General features: G+C 44.1%; 1 protein-coding gene across 14 annotated transcripts in view; it reads right to left on the reverse strand.

Moving 5' to 3' along the window:
• The window catches only part of ptprda (protein tyrosine phosphatase receptor type Da), a 595,150-nt gene that overhangs the window by 71,158 nt on the left and 511,173 nt on the right, over positions 1–12,819 (reverse strand). For all 14 annotated transcript variants that reach the window (XM_078214119.1, XM_078214118.1, XM_078214117.1 and 11 more), the window contains one exon: positions 9,997–10,120. In XM_078214119.1, the coding sequence (XP_078070245.1) occupies positions 9,997–10,120 (124 nt within the window). The remainder of the gene's footprint in view (positions 1–9,996; positions 10,121–12,819) is intronic.

Below are 12,819 nucleotides of genomic sequence, written 5' to 3' on the forward strand. Positions count from 1 at the left end.
GCCTTTGAAGCAAGGGGGATGGACTATAAAAGTAGGGAAGTCTTGCCACAGCTGTAAAATGCACTGGTGAGACTGCACCAGGAGTACTGTGTACAGTTTTGATCTCCTCACTTAAGGAGGGATATACTTGCAATGGAAGCAATTCAGAGAGGGTTCACTCAGTTGATCCCTGGGATGAAGAGGTTGCCTTCTGAGAAAAGATTGTGCAGGTTGAACTTACGCACAATGGAGTTTAGAGGAGTGAAAAAGGATCTTACAGAAACATAGGTTCTGAGATTCTGACACGCCGGATGCTGAAGATACTTCCTCTCGTGGCAAAAATTAGAACTCAGGGGACACGGTTTCAGAATTTGGAGTTTCCCATCTAAGGCTGAGATGATGAAGAATGTCTTCTCCCAGAGAGTCGTTAGTCTTTGGAATTCTCCTTCACAGACAGAAATGGAAGCTGGATCATTGAATATGTTGAAGGTTGATTCAGACAGAGTTTGATTGATAAAAGAGTGAAATGATATGGCTACAGGCAGGATAGTGGAATTAAGGCCACAATCAGATCAGCCTCAAACCTATCGAATGGCAGAGCAGCTCAATGGGTCAAACGGTCTACTCCTGCTCCTATTTATTTTGATCTTAGTTTTTGATAACTTTGACAGTGTTTCACTGCATTAAGAAATACAAGTTCCATACTTCAGGCCAGTTATTTCAGTGTGTTGATGATCATTGCTGAAAACCTAAGATGAACAGCTATTCATTGTGCTATTCCTTGCTTCACCCTGTTTACGAGCACATTTTGAAATTCACCTGACAATAAATCAAACATTAGTTGTAAATACTGATTATTTTTTGGGACTACTGATTAGACTGTTGCTCTTGGATTAGCGAAGTATGCGGTGGATACTACTTATCCTTTATGCTTCTCTCAGTAGGTTTACAAGGTGTCTCACATACATCTGTGACCGATTACCAGGAATTTCAGAAATTAAAATAAACTTTTTAGTTTAAAAGATCAGATGTTTATCAATTTATAGTTTATCAACTTATACCCCTAAGTGCAATATAAATACATGTACAAAAATTGCATAGCTTAAGATATAACAATCCCTCTGCGCAAGAAGCCATCTGCTGATGGAACAGAGAGATGCATCAGATGCTTATCGCAAGATTATTGCTAAAGAGAGATTACTCATGATAGGCAACAAAGCACTAATCTGGTAAAAGCAGTAACACACACGAGGCCCTGTTTTAACAACCCAGTTTTGGTGAGTGAGCACCAGTGTGAAATCTTCACTTGGCAGGAAATTCACTGTAAATTCCCAGTTTTGCTGCCTCAGTTAGGCCTAGTGGCATTATCAGACCTTCGTGAAAATGGATCCTGCTCAGTTCAGTCGGGTAAAACCAGGAACTGTCAGCACCCGACATTCCCAGCACAGGTAAGTAACCGAGGCAATTTTAATTGCTCATCTCCCCAACTTCTGCCATACAGGTCAGGTTAAAATAACTCCCTTTTTTTTGCGAAATAATATTTGTTGTATTCATTGACATAAATTACAATGAAGTTGCAATTAATGTGATTGTCCTTTTAAGAGCAACATAACCAAGAGTGACGTGGTCTGAACATTAAATCAAGATCCAGCATGGGAAGTCTCTCCAGGGGAGGAGATCTCCTCGGGTAGAAGTACTTTGGACTAGATGTGAGCATACACTTCATGGACATGTCTTGTAACCAAAACCATTTTGTTCTGCTAAATAAGTCTCCGAAAGTACATCATTATTTTCAGCGACAAGGATGGTATAATTCTGGCATTGCCTCTGGGCTCACACCTGTGAGTGTCTTGGTTAAACTGAAGTCTGAGGAAAAGAAAATATATATTCACCAGAACACCTCTCTTTGGGCAAATGGACTCATTCTACTCCCCCATGGACGACTGGACATAATACATTGAGCCCGTTGTGTTTTATTTGCATGCAAACAAAATAGAAGAGGGGCAAAGGGCAAAGCAATTTTCCCGAGCGTCTGTGGAAGTCAGACCAACACTCTTATTTGCAGTGTCACAGCCCCAAGGACAACTGACTCCAAATCAGAGCTTGTGGATTTAAAGAAGGGTCATTTTCAACTCTAAATATCAGTCATACTCCAGAGATTCAAATTTAATTTGAGGGCGAGAGCCGCAGGCGAATCGATCATGACTTACATTGCTAAACTGAAGCAATTATCAGAGCATTGAGATTTCAGAGTGATCCTAAATGACATGTTGCAGGATAGGTTAGTCTGTGGCATGAGCAACACAGATTCAAAGCAGATTGCTTGCAGAAGTCGACATAAATTTTAAACATGCAATGGAGATAGCACTGGCCTTAGAGAGCACTGAAAGAGATGAATAAGTGCAGCAGAGCACACAAAATGGTGCTGTTTACTAGTTAGGATGGAAAACTGTATCAAGCCATGGTGCAGATACTGCTGAAGCAGCCATGAAGGAGGAAATAATTTCAGCCACCCACAGAACAAAAAGGCACAGTGGAGACAATCAGACAGTAATGCTTAAAGTGGAATGTTACCGACCTGTAGGTAATCACACTCTTCTGATTCATGTAAGTTTAAAGAGACTAAGGGCCCAATTTTACCATTGCGTTGTGCCGGTTTTCGGGCACGGAAACGTGGTAAAGTCGGGTGTGCGGCCATTAACGCGATCCGCGCCCGCGCAGATTGCCACTTTACCGAAACCTGGGAATGGTGGCAATTCGATTCGCGCCCAAAACGGGCGCAACGGCGATTTAAATGCATTTGCATGCATTTAAATTGAATTAATGAACTTCCCGCCCAACTTCATCAGCATTTCCTCCTTTACCACCGCGTTTGCCAATCCGGAACCGCGCCGTAATGGACCTGCTAAATTAAAGTCTGAATTGGGCGCTCCAGCTGCTGAAGAGCACGTTAAGCGTTTCCAACGGCTCTCTGACTCAGATCAGTGGTGGGGGTGGGGGGGTCGTCAGATCATTCTCTGGTCGTGGGGGGAGGTGAGTGAGCCCGGTCGTTGTCTGGTTGAGGCGGGGGGGGGGGGGGGGGGGGGGGGAGGAGGCGGGTCAGATGTATCTCTGGTGGGGGGAGGGGGGCTGAGGGCTGATCGTTGTCTGGTGGTGGTGGGGTGGGGGGGCGGGGGGTGGGCTGATCACTGTCTGGTGGGGAGGGAGGAGGAGGCGGGTTGGATGTTCCTCGGGAGGGGGGGGGGGTGAGTGAGGCCACACCATTCTCTGGGGGTGGGGGTGGGGGTGAGGCCAGATCATTGTCTGGGGGGGGGGGAGGCCCAATCGCTCACTGGTGTTGGTGGGGGGGGGGGGGGCGCGGGCAGATGGATCTCCGGTTGGGGGACGAGGTCAGATGGATCTCAGGTGAGGGCGCGGGGGGGGAAGGGGGGTCCACTGCCACTCTGCGGGTGATCGGTGGGGGGCAGGGGTGGCGATCAATCTGGGTAGTGGGGGGGTGGATTAGGGGGACAGTGATGTGTGTGGTGTCCATCGCTCCCGCGTTTAGCTCCCGGGCCGCTTTCTCCACTTTCTGCGGCCCGGGAGCGATCTGACACAGGCGCGCTTTTTCAAATTTTTTTCCAACTGCGCATGCGCAGTTCAGAGCTCCGATCGTTTCAGCCATGCTAAGCCCCGCCCACAGCGCGAATGGGACTGGAGATGTTTTTTTCAGGTTGAGTGCGTATAGGGGCGCCTGAAAGTAGATTTCTAAGTCGGATCTGCATTACGCCCAGATTCAGCACTTAGAATGAAAGTGGTAAAATCGGGCCCGAAATGTTTTTATTGTCACATAAGAGGACACTTGAAAAAGAAGTGCAGAGTGAAGTCAAGATCGTTGAGTAACATAAACTAAGATGTTACAAGAATACAATGTGGAAGAGCCTGACACCAGTGATTCTGATATTCACTCTCTGTTTAACCTAAAAAAAGCGAGATAAACCCTAAAACTGTAACACTGTGTAAATGGGAAGCCTCTTAAGATGGAAATGGATAGAGGAGCATCAGCCACAGTGATGGGTGAGGACACAATTCAATACCCGAGAGAGGGTACCCAACCATTGAACTTGAAGAGCACATCTGCCAAGTTGAAGACATATACAGGAGAAGCAATACCAATAAAAGACACCACAATGATACCTGTGAACTATGGACAACAATCTACCCAGCTCCTAGTGATGATAGCGACGGGTGAAGGACCTACCTTCTCAGTCCTGAATGACTTAAAGAAATCAAGTTGAATTGGGTCGAGATTCTCCAAGTGCAGGAAGGGGTCTTCCAGAAAGGTTAAGAAAATGCGACAACAATACGTAACAATTAGGCAAAATCAAAGGACTACAAGCTAAGATTTATGTTGATCCAGAGGTGACTCCCTGATTCTTTAGGGCAAGGCCGGTACCATTTACCCTCCGAGGAAAAAGTGGATACTGAGTTCGAAGAACTAGGCATCGTCCAGCCAGTTCAGCTTTTGGAATGGGCAACACCTATAATACCCAGAGTAAGTGGACAAGACCATCCACATTTGAAACGATGGTAAGCGAACAGTTAATCAGGCTGCTAAACTGGATAAATATCCAAATATGTGGATTGGAGACCTGTATGCAAAGCTGGCTGGAGGTCAATCTTACACAATGATGAATATGAGTCGTGTGTACCAGCAACTCAAATTAGATGATGCTAATATGTGGGGTTATAGGGATGGGGCCTGGATGGGATTGTTGTCGGTGCAGGCTTGATGGGCCGAATGGCCTCCTTCAGCACTATAGCGATTCTAGGATTCTATGACTCCCGAGGGTATGTCATGATAATCACACAACAAGGCCTATTCCAGTACACGGACCTGCCACTTTGCATGTCTTTGGCATGTGCATTATTCCAAAGGATAATGGAGGGCCTGCTACAGGGGCTACCATAGGTTGTAGCACACCTTGATGATGTCTTCTCACCTAATCAATAGAGGCTAAGCATCGAGAAAACTTAGGGCAGGTGATAAAGCGATTTCAGGAAACTGGAATTCCCCTCAAGAAAGAGAAGCACATCTTTCAGGCCACTGGCCTGGGGCACTGTGTAGACACAGAAGGATTACACCCCATAGAAGACAAGGTCAAGACAATAAAGGAAGCGCCTTCCCAAAAAAAACACAACTGAACTTAAATCATTTTTGGGGATGGTAAACTACTGTGGACATTTTACCCAACTTATTGACTGTGTTGGCCTCCTTGCATATTCTGCTAAAGAAGCACCAACACTGGAAGGCTCCCAGAAGGGAACTTTCAACAAAGTGAAGCAATGGCTGCATTCCTCAAATCTGTTAGTGCATTTTGACTCATCTAAAGAACTGATATTGACCTGCAACACCTCTCCATTTGGTATTGGTCTGGTGTTATCCCAAGAACGCTCTCAGAGGCCAGAAAAGGCTAATCACACATTGAGAAGGAAGGACTATCAATGGTCTTCGGCATCAAGAAATTCTACCAGTGCTTGCATGGTAGACACTTTACCGTCATTTCTAACCACAAACTGCGATGGGCCGTTTCAGAGAGAATAAGGCTCTCCCAAGGCTGATAGGCAAGAATTCAACTATGGGCATTAATTCTGTCCGCCTATGAATATACTTTTAAGCACCAACCTAGGATAAACATAGCAAATGCCGATGCCCTTAACTGTCAACCAATCATCATGGCATTACATTTTTTGGCACATTGCCTGTCTGTGCAAAGCAGATCAGGAACTGGATCAACTGAGATCCACTTCTGTCCAAAGTGAGAGACAAGGTACTTATAGGATGGGTAAATGAGGCCGTTTCTGAGGAAATGAAACCATTCTTCATCTGCAGAAATGAAACGACCTGTCAGGTTGGCATCATCATCTGGAGAGCAAGTGTAGTCATTCCTGTACCAGGCAGAGAGCCTGGTATTTTTCCCTAAAAAGATGGAGTGGGCTCCGTCACAACTATTCTTTTGCATTTCATTCCCTAATACCTCAGCAAAACAGAAATTCTCTTAACCTCTCTCCTCATTGACTGTCAATGCCGATTCTCGGAGAGAGGAAATAGTCCTTCTCTACTCACAATAATAATATAAAAATAATAACTTCCACTGTTTGGCACCTTTGACATAATGAAGTGGCTCTGGACGCTTCACAGGATAGTTATAAAACAAAATATGACCTCCACCCAGATGAGGAGATATGAGGTTAGATGTCTAAAAGCTTGTTCAAAGAGGTAGGTTTTAAGGAGCATCTTAAAGGAGACAAGTAGGTAGAGAAGAGCAGGAAGGATATTCCAAAGATTAGGGTCTAGGCAATTGAAGTCACAGCCACAATATGCTGGAGCAATTCAAATTGGGATCATAGAATCCCTACAGTGAAGAAGGAGGCCATTTGACCCATCGAGTCTGCACCGACCACAATCCCACCCAGGCCCGATCCCCATAACCCCATGCATTTACCCTAGCTAGCCCCCCTGACACAAAGGGGCAATTTATCATGGCCAATCCACCTAACCCGCACATCTTTGGACTGTGGGAGGAAACTGGAGCACCCGGAGGAAACACATACAGACACGGAGAGAACGTGCAAACTCCACCCAGACAGTGACCCGAGCCAGAAATTGAACCCAGGTCCCTGGCGCTGTGAGGCAGCAGTGCTAACCACTGTGCCACCGGGATGCTCAAGGTGCCTGAGTTAGAGGAGTTCAGATAGCTCAAAGGGTTGTGGGGCCTATGGAGACAGAGAGGTGTGAATCTTCCTCATATTTAATTCGAGGAAATTTCTCTTCATCCAGTGCTGGCTATTGGATAAGCAGTCTGATCATTTAGCAACAGTGATGGGAGTCGAGAGAGGAGTTGCTGAGGCAGAGCTGGATTTCATCAGGTACATGTGAAAACTAAGGCTGTGCTTCAGGATGATGTCACCGACGGGCAGCATGTCAATGAGAAATACAAGGACGTCAAGGAGAGACCCTGGAGGGACACTGATGTACCTGGTGTGGGATCGGAAAGAGAAGCCATTGTAGGTAATTTTCTGGCTCCACTTAGATGCGTAAGAATTGAACCAGGTGAGAGCAGTTCCATCCAGCAATGGAGAGTTGGTGTGGTTAATCGTGTCAAATACTGCAAACAGGTCAAGAAGCACAAAGGGAGTAAGTTTTCCTTTGTTAACAGTCACATAAGCTGCCATTTGTAACTCTATTCAGAGCTGTTTCAGAACTGTGGCAGGGGCAGCTCTGCTGATTGGAGGAGGCATTCAAACCTGGGAAAGGTGGAATGAATTTGGGAGGCAGCAACATGTTCAAGGTCTTTGGAGAGAGGAAAGGGAGGCTTGAGATGGAATGACAGTTTCTAGGGACAGGTGAAAGGTTGATTTTTTGTTAAGGAGATGGGTAATGACAGCATATTGAAAGGAGAACGGGACAATACCATAAGGGAGAGAACCATCGGCTAACATGGGGATCAGGAGCGGAAGTTTAAATATTTTCAAAGTTAAGCTCATAATTTAAAAAATTTAATTAGTGTCTCCTTTTAGCCAGCCTTCTCAGTTAAATGAATTGCAGTCATGACATTCATTCAAATTTTGCATTTGAGCGAGGAACAGGATGGAGTCTAATTCTTTGCTCATACACCAGATATCGCGGTAATTCTAATCCAACCCAGTTGCAATGTATCTCAAACTTGCAAACATATTTATTATTTTGAATTTTAACAAGCATGCTTAACTGACAAGGATTTCTATTCTGTTTGTCCAGATACATTGTTTCAGGCTGTCAGAGTGATGAACATTCTGTTTAGCACACGGATGAGATGTAAGGGATTAATCAATTCAAATATAATTACTATTACAGTTGATTTCAGTCTCAATAATGAAATGCCTTGTTTGTCGTAAATGTTTGCAGAATAACAATGACTGGAGAATGTGCAATTAAACACAGTTATTTACGACACGTACCCTAAATGTTAAGTTTATCTAGAATTAATTCTGGTAGCTCTGAACAGAATACAATGTTATTGAATTCAATGGTACAATTTTGTGTACAATAACCAATCAAAGTGCACATTATAGACGCACACTCTGTAAAAGGGAAACTGTAAACGTGGCTCTGATGAAGGGTCTGAACCAAAATGCTAAACATCTTTTTCCTTTTCGGGCATTGATAGACTTTCCAGCATGTTCCGTTTTTACATTATAACAGTCTATTTGTGCAAATAGAAAAGACTTGCACTAAATCTCTAGAGCTCCTATCCTTGTTCTCCGAGTTAATTCTATGTAGAATATTCTATTTGGACATACATTCAATTCAAAAAGTAATTCTAAACTCTACGCATCGTAATGTGCCCTAGTTTCGCTCCTAAATCCTTTTAAATATCATGTCTGGAAAACACTGGTAGGTACAACTACATACACTCTGTGCATAAATATTTTACAGATTTTCTGACACGACAGTACGTACCTGTACCTACAATGCAACCGTACAGATATAACCTAACGGCTTCCACATCATAATGTATTTACATGATATTTTGTTCACTTTTACTGTAACAAACACAACAAAAGTACACAACAACATTGGTAAAGTAAGAGGATTTTTATCCTCCACTGGCTCTGGTTGCCAAAGCTTACCTGCAGCTGAGTGGGCTGGCATGATTGGCTGTAAGATACTGCTGGAGTGCAGTGACTGGTCATCTTCCCTGGCTCGTCCTCTTTGTGGGAAAAAGTTTGGACTCTGCTCCTTACTTCCCAGGGTGGAATTTTAATAGTCACAGCGGTGGGCCCATCCACCACCGCACCGCATGTGGGCCCATCCTCCACCGCACAGCATGTGGGCCCATCCACCACCGCACAGCATGTGGGCCCATCCTCCACCGCACAGCATGTGGGCCCATCCTCCACCGCACAGCAGGTGGGCCCATCCACCACTGCACAGCAGATGGCAATGTCGCCACTGCCATTTTAGCTCCCCCCATGGGGCTTAAATCCAACAAGGCAGTCTGTTGTCGGGGTTCCTGGCTTCTGCAGGGGGAGTTTCCCACAGCAATTTCTCCTACAGTCCGGATGACCTGCTTTAGAGAGCTCCCAACCAATCAAAGAAGGCCAGCAACTCGTCAATACTATCAGCGCCACTGGGGAGTGATGGCCACGACCGATATTACATTAGGCCCAAGGATGAAGATTGTCGATGGAGCCTCAGAGTGCGGGTCAGTGGGGCAGGGGTTTATAGGGTTAGGATTGGGGAGGGGGGGGGAAGGGAGGTAAGGAAATCATCTTTCTTCTCTTTCTGTGGGTTTCCTCTCTTGCCACCGGTGGGAAATTCTGTTGAACCACACTGAACACAGTATCTGAATATCGTACATCCATATTATGAGAACCTCACCAGTTTCCATTGCATTGTACCATCAGGTGAGCCATGTGCAAACACAATTTTCCCTATTACCTGCTCACCCAATATTAACTGGTCTCAATCATGTTTGTTTTATTTTTTTGAACCATTTATTCAGGCATTCCCAGATATAACCCTGTGCATCTCTCAGACAGGTTCATACATTTCTCCCTTCTCACCTTTTACAAGTAGGCTTTTCATAATCTGACAATCTTCTTCTGTCATTGTGGGTCAAGACTTCGGGCAATGGGGATGCAAGGTCACCTTAAGTTACCAGGTAAAACAGAGCTGAAATTTCACAAATTATTTGAATGCTAAGAATTTAACATGCCATGGGGATATTTTGTTCCATGACTGCTTGGGTAGTAAAACGATGGAGTAAAACGCTGAATTCGGAAATCAGTGGAAATGGAATTTGAGCGAGTGATGCAGATTACTGCCCAATGTAAAATCAAAGCAGATTGAAATCGCCAGGGTCATTCCTGAAGGACAAAGTGAAAGTTTTGAAGCCTGAGTTGGACTTTTATAATTAGCAAATTTTGCCTGATAACCAGAAAGTGCTGAGCTCAGACTTTCACAAGTGTACTGTCCCCACAGCCCCCACTTACCATCAATTGCAGATAGGAGAACCCGTGAATGGTCGTATGCAATTACATTTGCATATCTATTCTTTGGTTTGTTGACTTCCATGTTTGAATGTTCCCATGTAAACTGCTGACCAGGATCAATCGACTAGATTGAGGGAGAAGAAAGAAAAATCCATTATAACAGGGCAACATTATTTCTGATGCTTAATATTCTCGATTATGCTCAGGTAATCTTCTTCACGATGACTCAAGAGCATTTTTACTTTTCACCCCCAAGTTCCATTACACATTTTTTGTATTTATATTTCTGTAATTTAAAAAGAGATACAGATGACTAAAAAGCAGTGTGAAGCCTTTCACAGTTAACCATAGAACCCCTACAGTGCAAAAGGAGACCCATTTGGCCCATCGGGTCTGCACCAACTCTCTAAAAGAGAATCCTACCCAGGCCCTGCCCTATCCATGTCACCTGATGTATTTACCATGGCTAATCTACCTAACATCTTTGGACACTAAGGGGCAATTTAGCATGGTCAATCCATCTAACCCAAACACCTTTGGACTGTGGGAGGATACCAGAGCAGCTGGAGGAAACCCACGCAGACACAGGGAGAATGTGCAAACTTCACACAGTCACCCAAGCCTGGAATTGAACCCGGATCCCAGGCATTGAGGCAGCAGTGCTAAAGACTTTGCCACCATGCTACCTGATTCTGGACATTCATAGAATCTTAGAAGGGCTCCAAGTTGAATTGATGTGGAAGTGTTGCTTCTGCCTGTTTATATTCAATTGAACTTGTTTATCATATGTGAATGGGCCATGTGAAAATGAAATCCCACAGTCCAGGATAACCTAGATTATGTGCAAAGTGGAGTGAGGTTTGATCCTAAACAATCAACAGCTGGAATTTACCTTCAAGTAGTTTATTTTTAATGAGTTATGAATACTGTTATTTATAATATGACTATGTTTTGGGGGACATTTTTGATTGCCAGATCATCTTATAGAATCATAGAATTCTGACATGCAGAAGGAGGCCATTCGGCCCATCGAGCCTACACCAACAACAATCCCACTCAGGCCCTAGCCCCGTAATCCCTGCTAATCTCCCTGACACTAAGGGGCAATTTAGCATGGCCAAGCAATCTAACCCACACTTTGGAGTGTGAAAGGAAACCAAAGCACCTGGAGGAAACCCACGCAGACACATGAGGACATGTAAACTACATACAGACAGTTCCTGAGGGCGGAATTGACCCCAGGACCCTGGCGCTGTGAAACAGCGGTGCTAATCACTGTGCCCCCCCAACAGCTCTCCTGTATATGGTTAATCAGCAAAACAGCCTGTTGAGTACTGAATTAAAGCTGCAATTGTAAAGGGATGTATATTTATATAATATATGTCTGTTCAATTATACCCAGTGCTGCAAGATAGAACATATGGTATGTAAAAGTAAAGTTAAAAACATTTGTTGATTGGTCATTATTGGACAGGTTTGTAAAAAATCTTTCCTAAACAGAGGTAAATATATGTCTGTGTGGAGTTTGCACATTCTCCTCGTGTCTGCGTGGGTTTCCTCGGGGTGCTCCGGTTTCCTCCCACAGTCCAAAGATGTGCGGGTTAGGTTGATTGGCCAGGTTAAAAATTGCCCCTTAGAGTCCTGAGATGCGTAGGTTAGAGGGATTAGCGGGTAAAATATGTGGGGGTAGGGCCTGGGTGGGATTGTGGTCGGTGCAGACTCGATGGGCCGAATGGCCTCCTTCTGCACTGTAGGGATTCTATATGTCACCACACTTATATTGATTGGAAATTGAATTACGTTGGTTAGTGCAAACACAGGAATGAGCTTCAGATCACACTCAGTGCAACAATTGGAAAATAATAAAAACAACTGAAACATCTGATGCTCTATCACTGTAAAGCCACAACTGTTTGTCTCTTCTATTGCTCGCGTGACCTCGTAAAAATAATGCGAATTTATTCGGGACAGCAGCAACCTTAAATAACCTTCTTGTATCACGACAAATAATTACACGGAATTGAATCAGGTTGCAGCGCAATGTCAACAGAAGGTCAACACCAGCTTTTTAAATCATTTACTTGTGACCAAACAGCAACAGAGTGTGGTTCCTGTTCGTGGCAGGTCCTTAAGTCTTCATTATGTACACAACTACATCTGAGTAAATCACGAATATGGCAACCCTCTTTATTAATTTTTCAGGGTCACTGGCATTATGGGGTGACCTCCCTGCTGAAAGCAGTAATCTATTGTATAGGCACAAATCCAACTTTCCTATAATGAAAACACACACAATGCAATTACTCGCTGCTGTAAAACCCTGGCCAATAGTTACAAACAAAGCAATACATTGCAGAGTAAAGCACAATGCGCACGAGTTACTCAATTCCTTCATCATTACGGGGATGAAAAACATATTAAACCCTATTTTCACAGTCAATGACCACAAGTTCCTCCAGAGGCGCCATCATTTATTCAGGCCATTGATACTTTAATGGTGTTGAGCAACAGCTCTGAATAAATTTGTTGTGTTCTGCCCTCTGAAGATCAGAAGGAAAATAATTATGCTGAACCATAAATATAGAAGAGTATAATTTCCTCTCCAGTAAAGGAAACTACAAAGAAATGTAGGGGCAAGAAGACACTTTGGTAAACCCTATACATCTCTAGTCCACGTTATTTTCCCAATGGTGCCTATTAAAATAAATCTCCAACTGCAATTCTACAGCAATGGACTCAAAGTCACAACTTACTTCTAATAATGCCCACAGTGAATAACCTGCAGCATGAATAATGAGTCACAGGATCCTTTTGTCACTTGAC

Source organism: Mustelus asterias, chromosome 6 (genome assembly GCF_964213995.1).
Source record: "Mustelus asterias chromosome 6, sMusAst1.hap1.1, whole genome shotgun sequence".
Classification (NCBI taxonomy): Eukaryota; Metazoa; Chordata; class Chondrichthyes; order Carcharhiniformes; family Triakidae; genus Mustelus; species Mustelus asterias.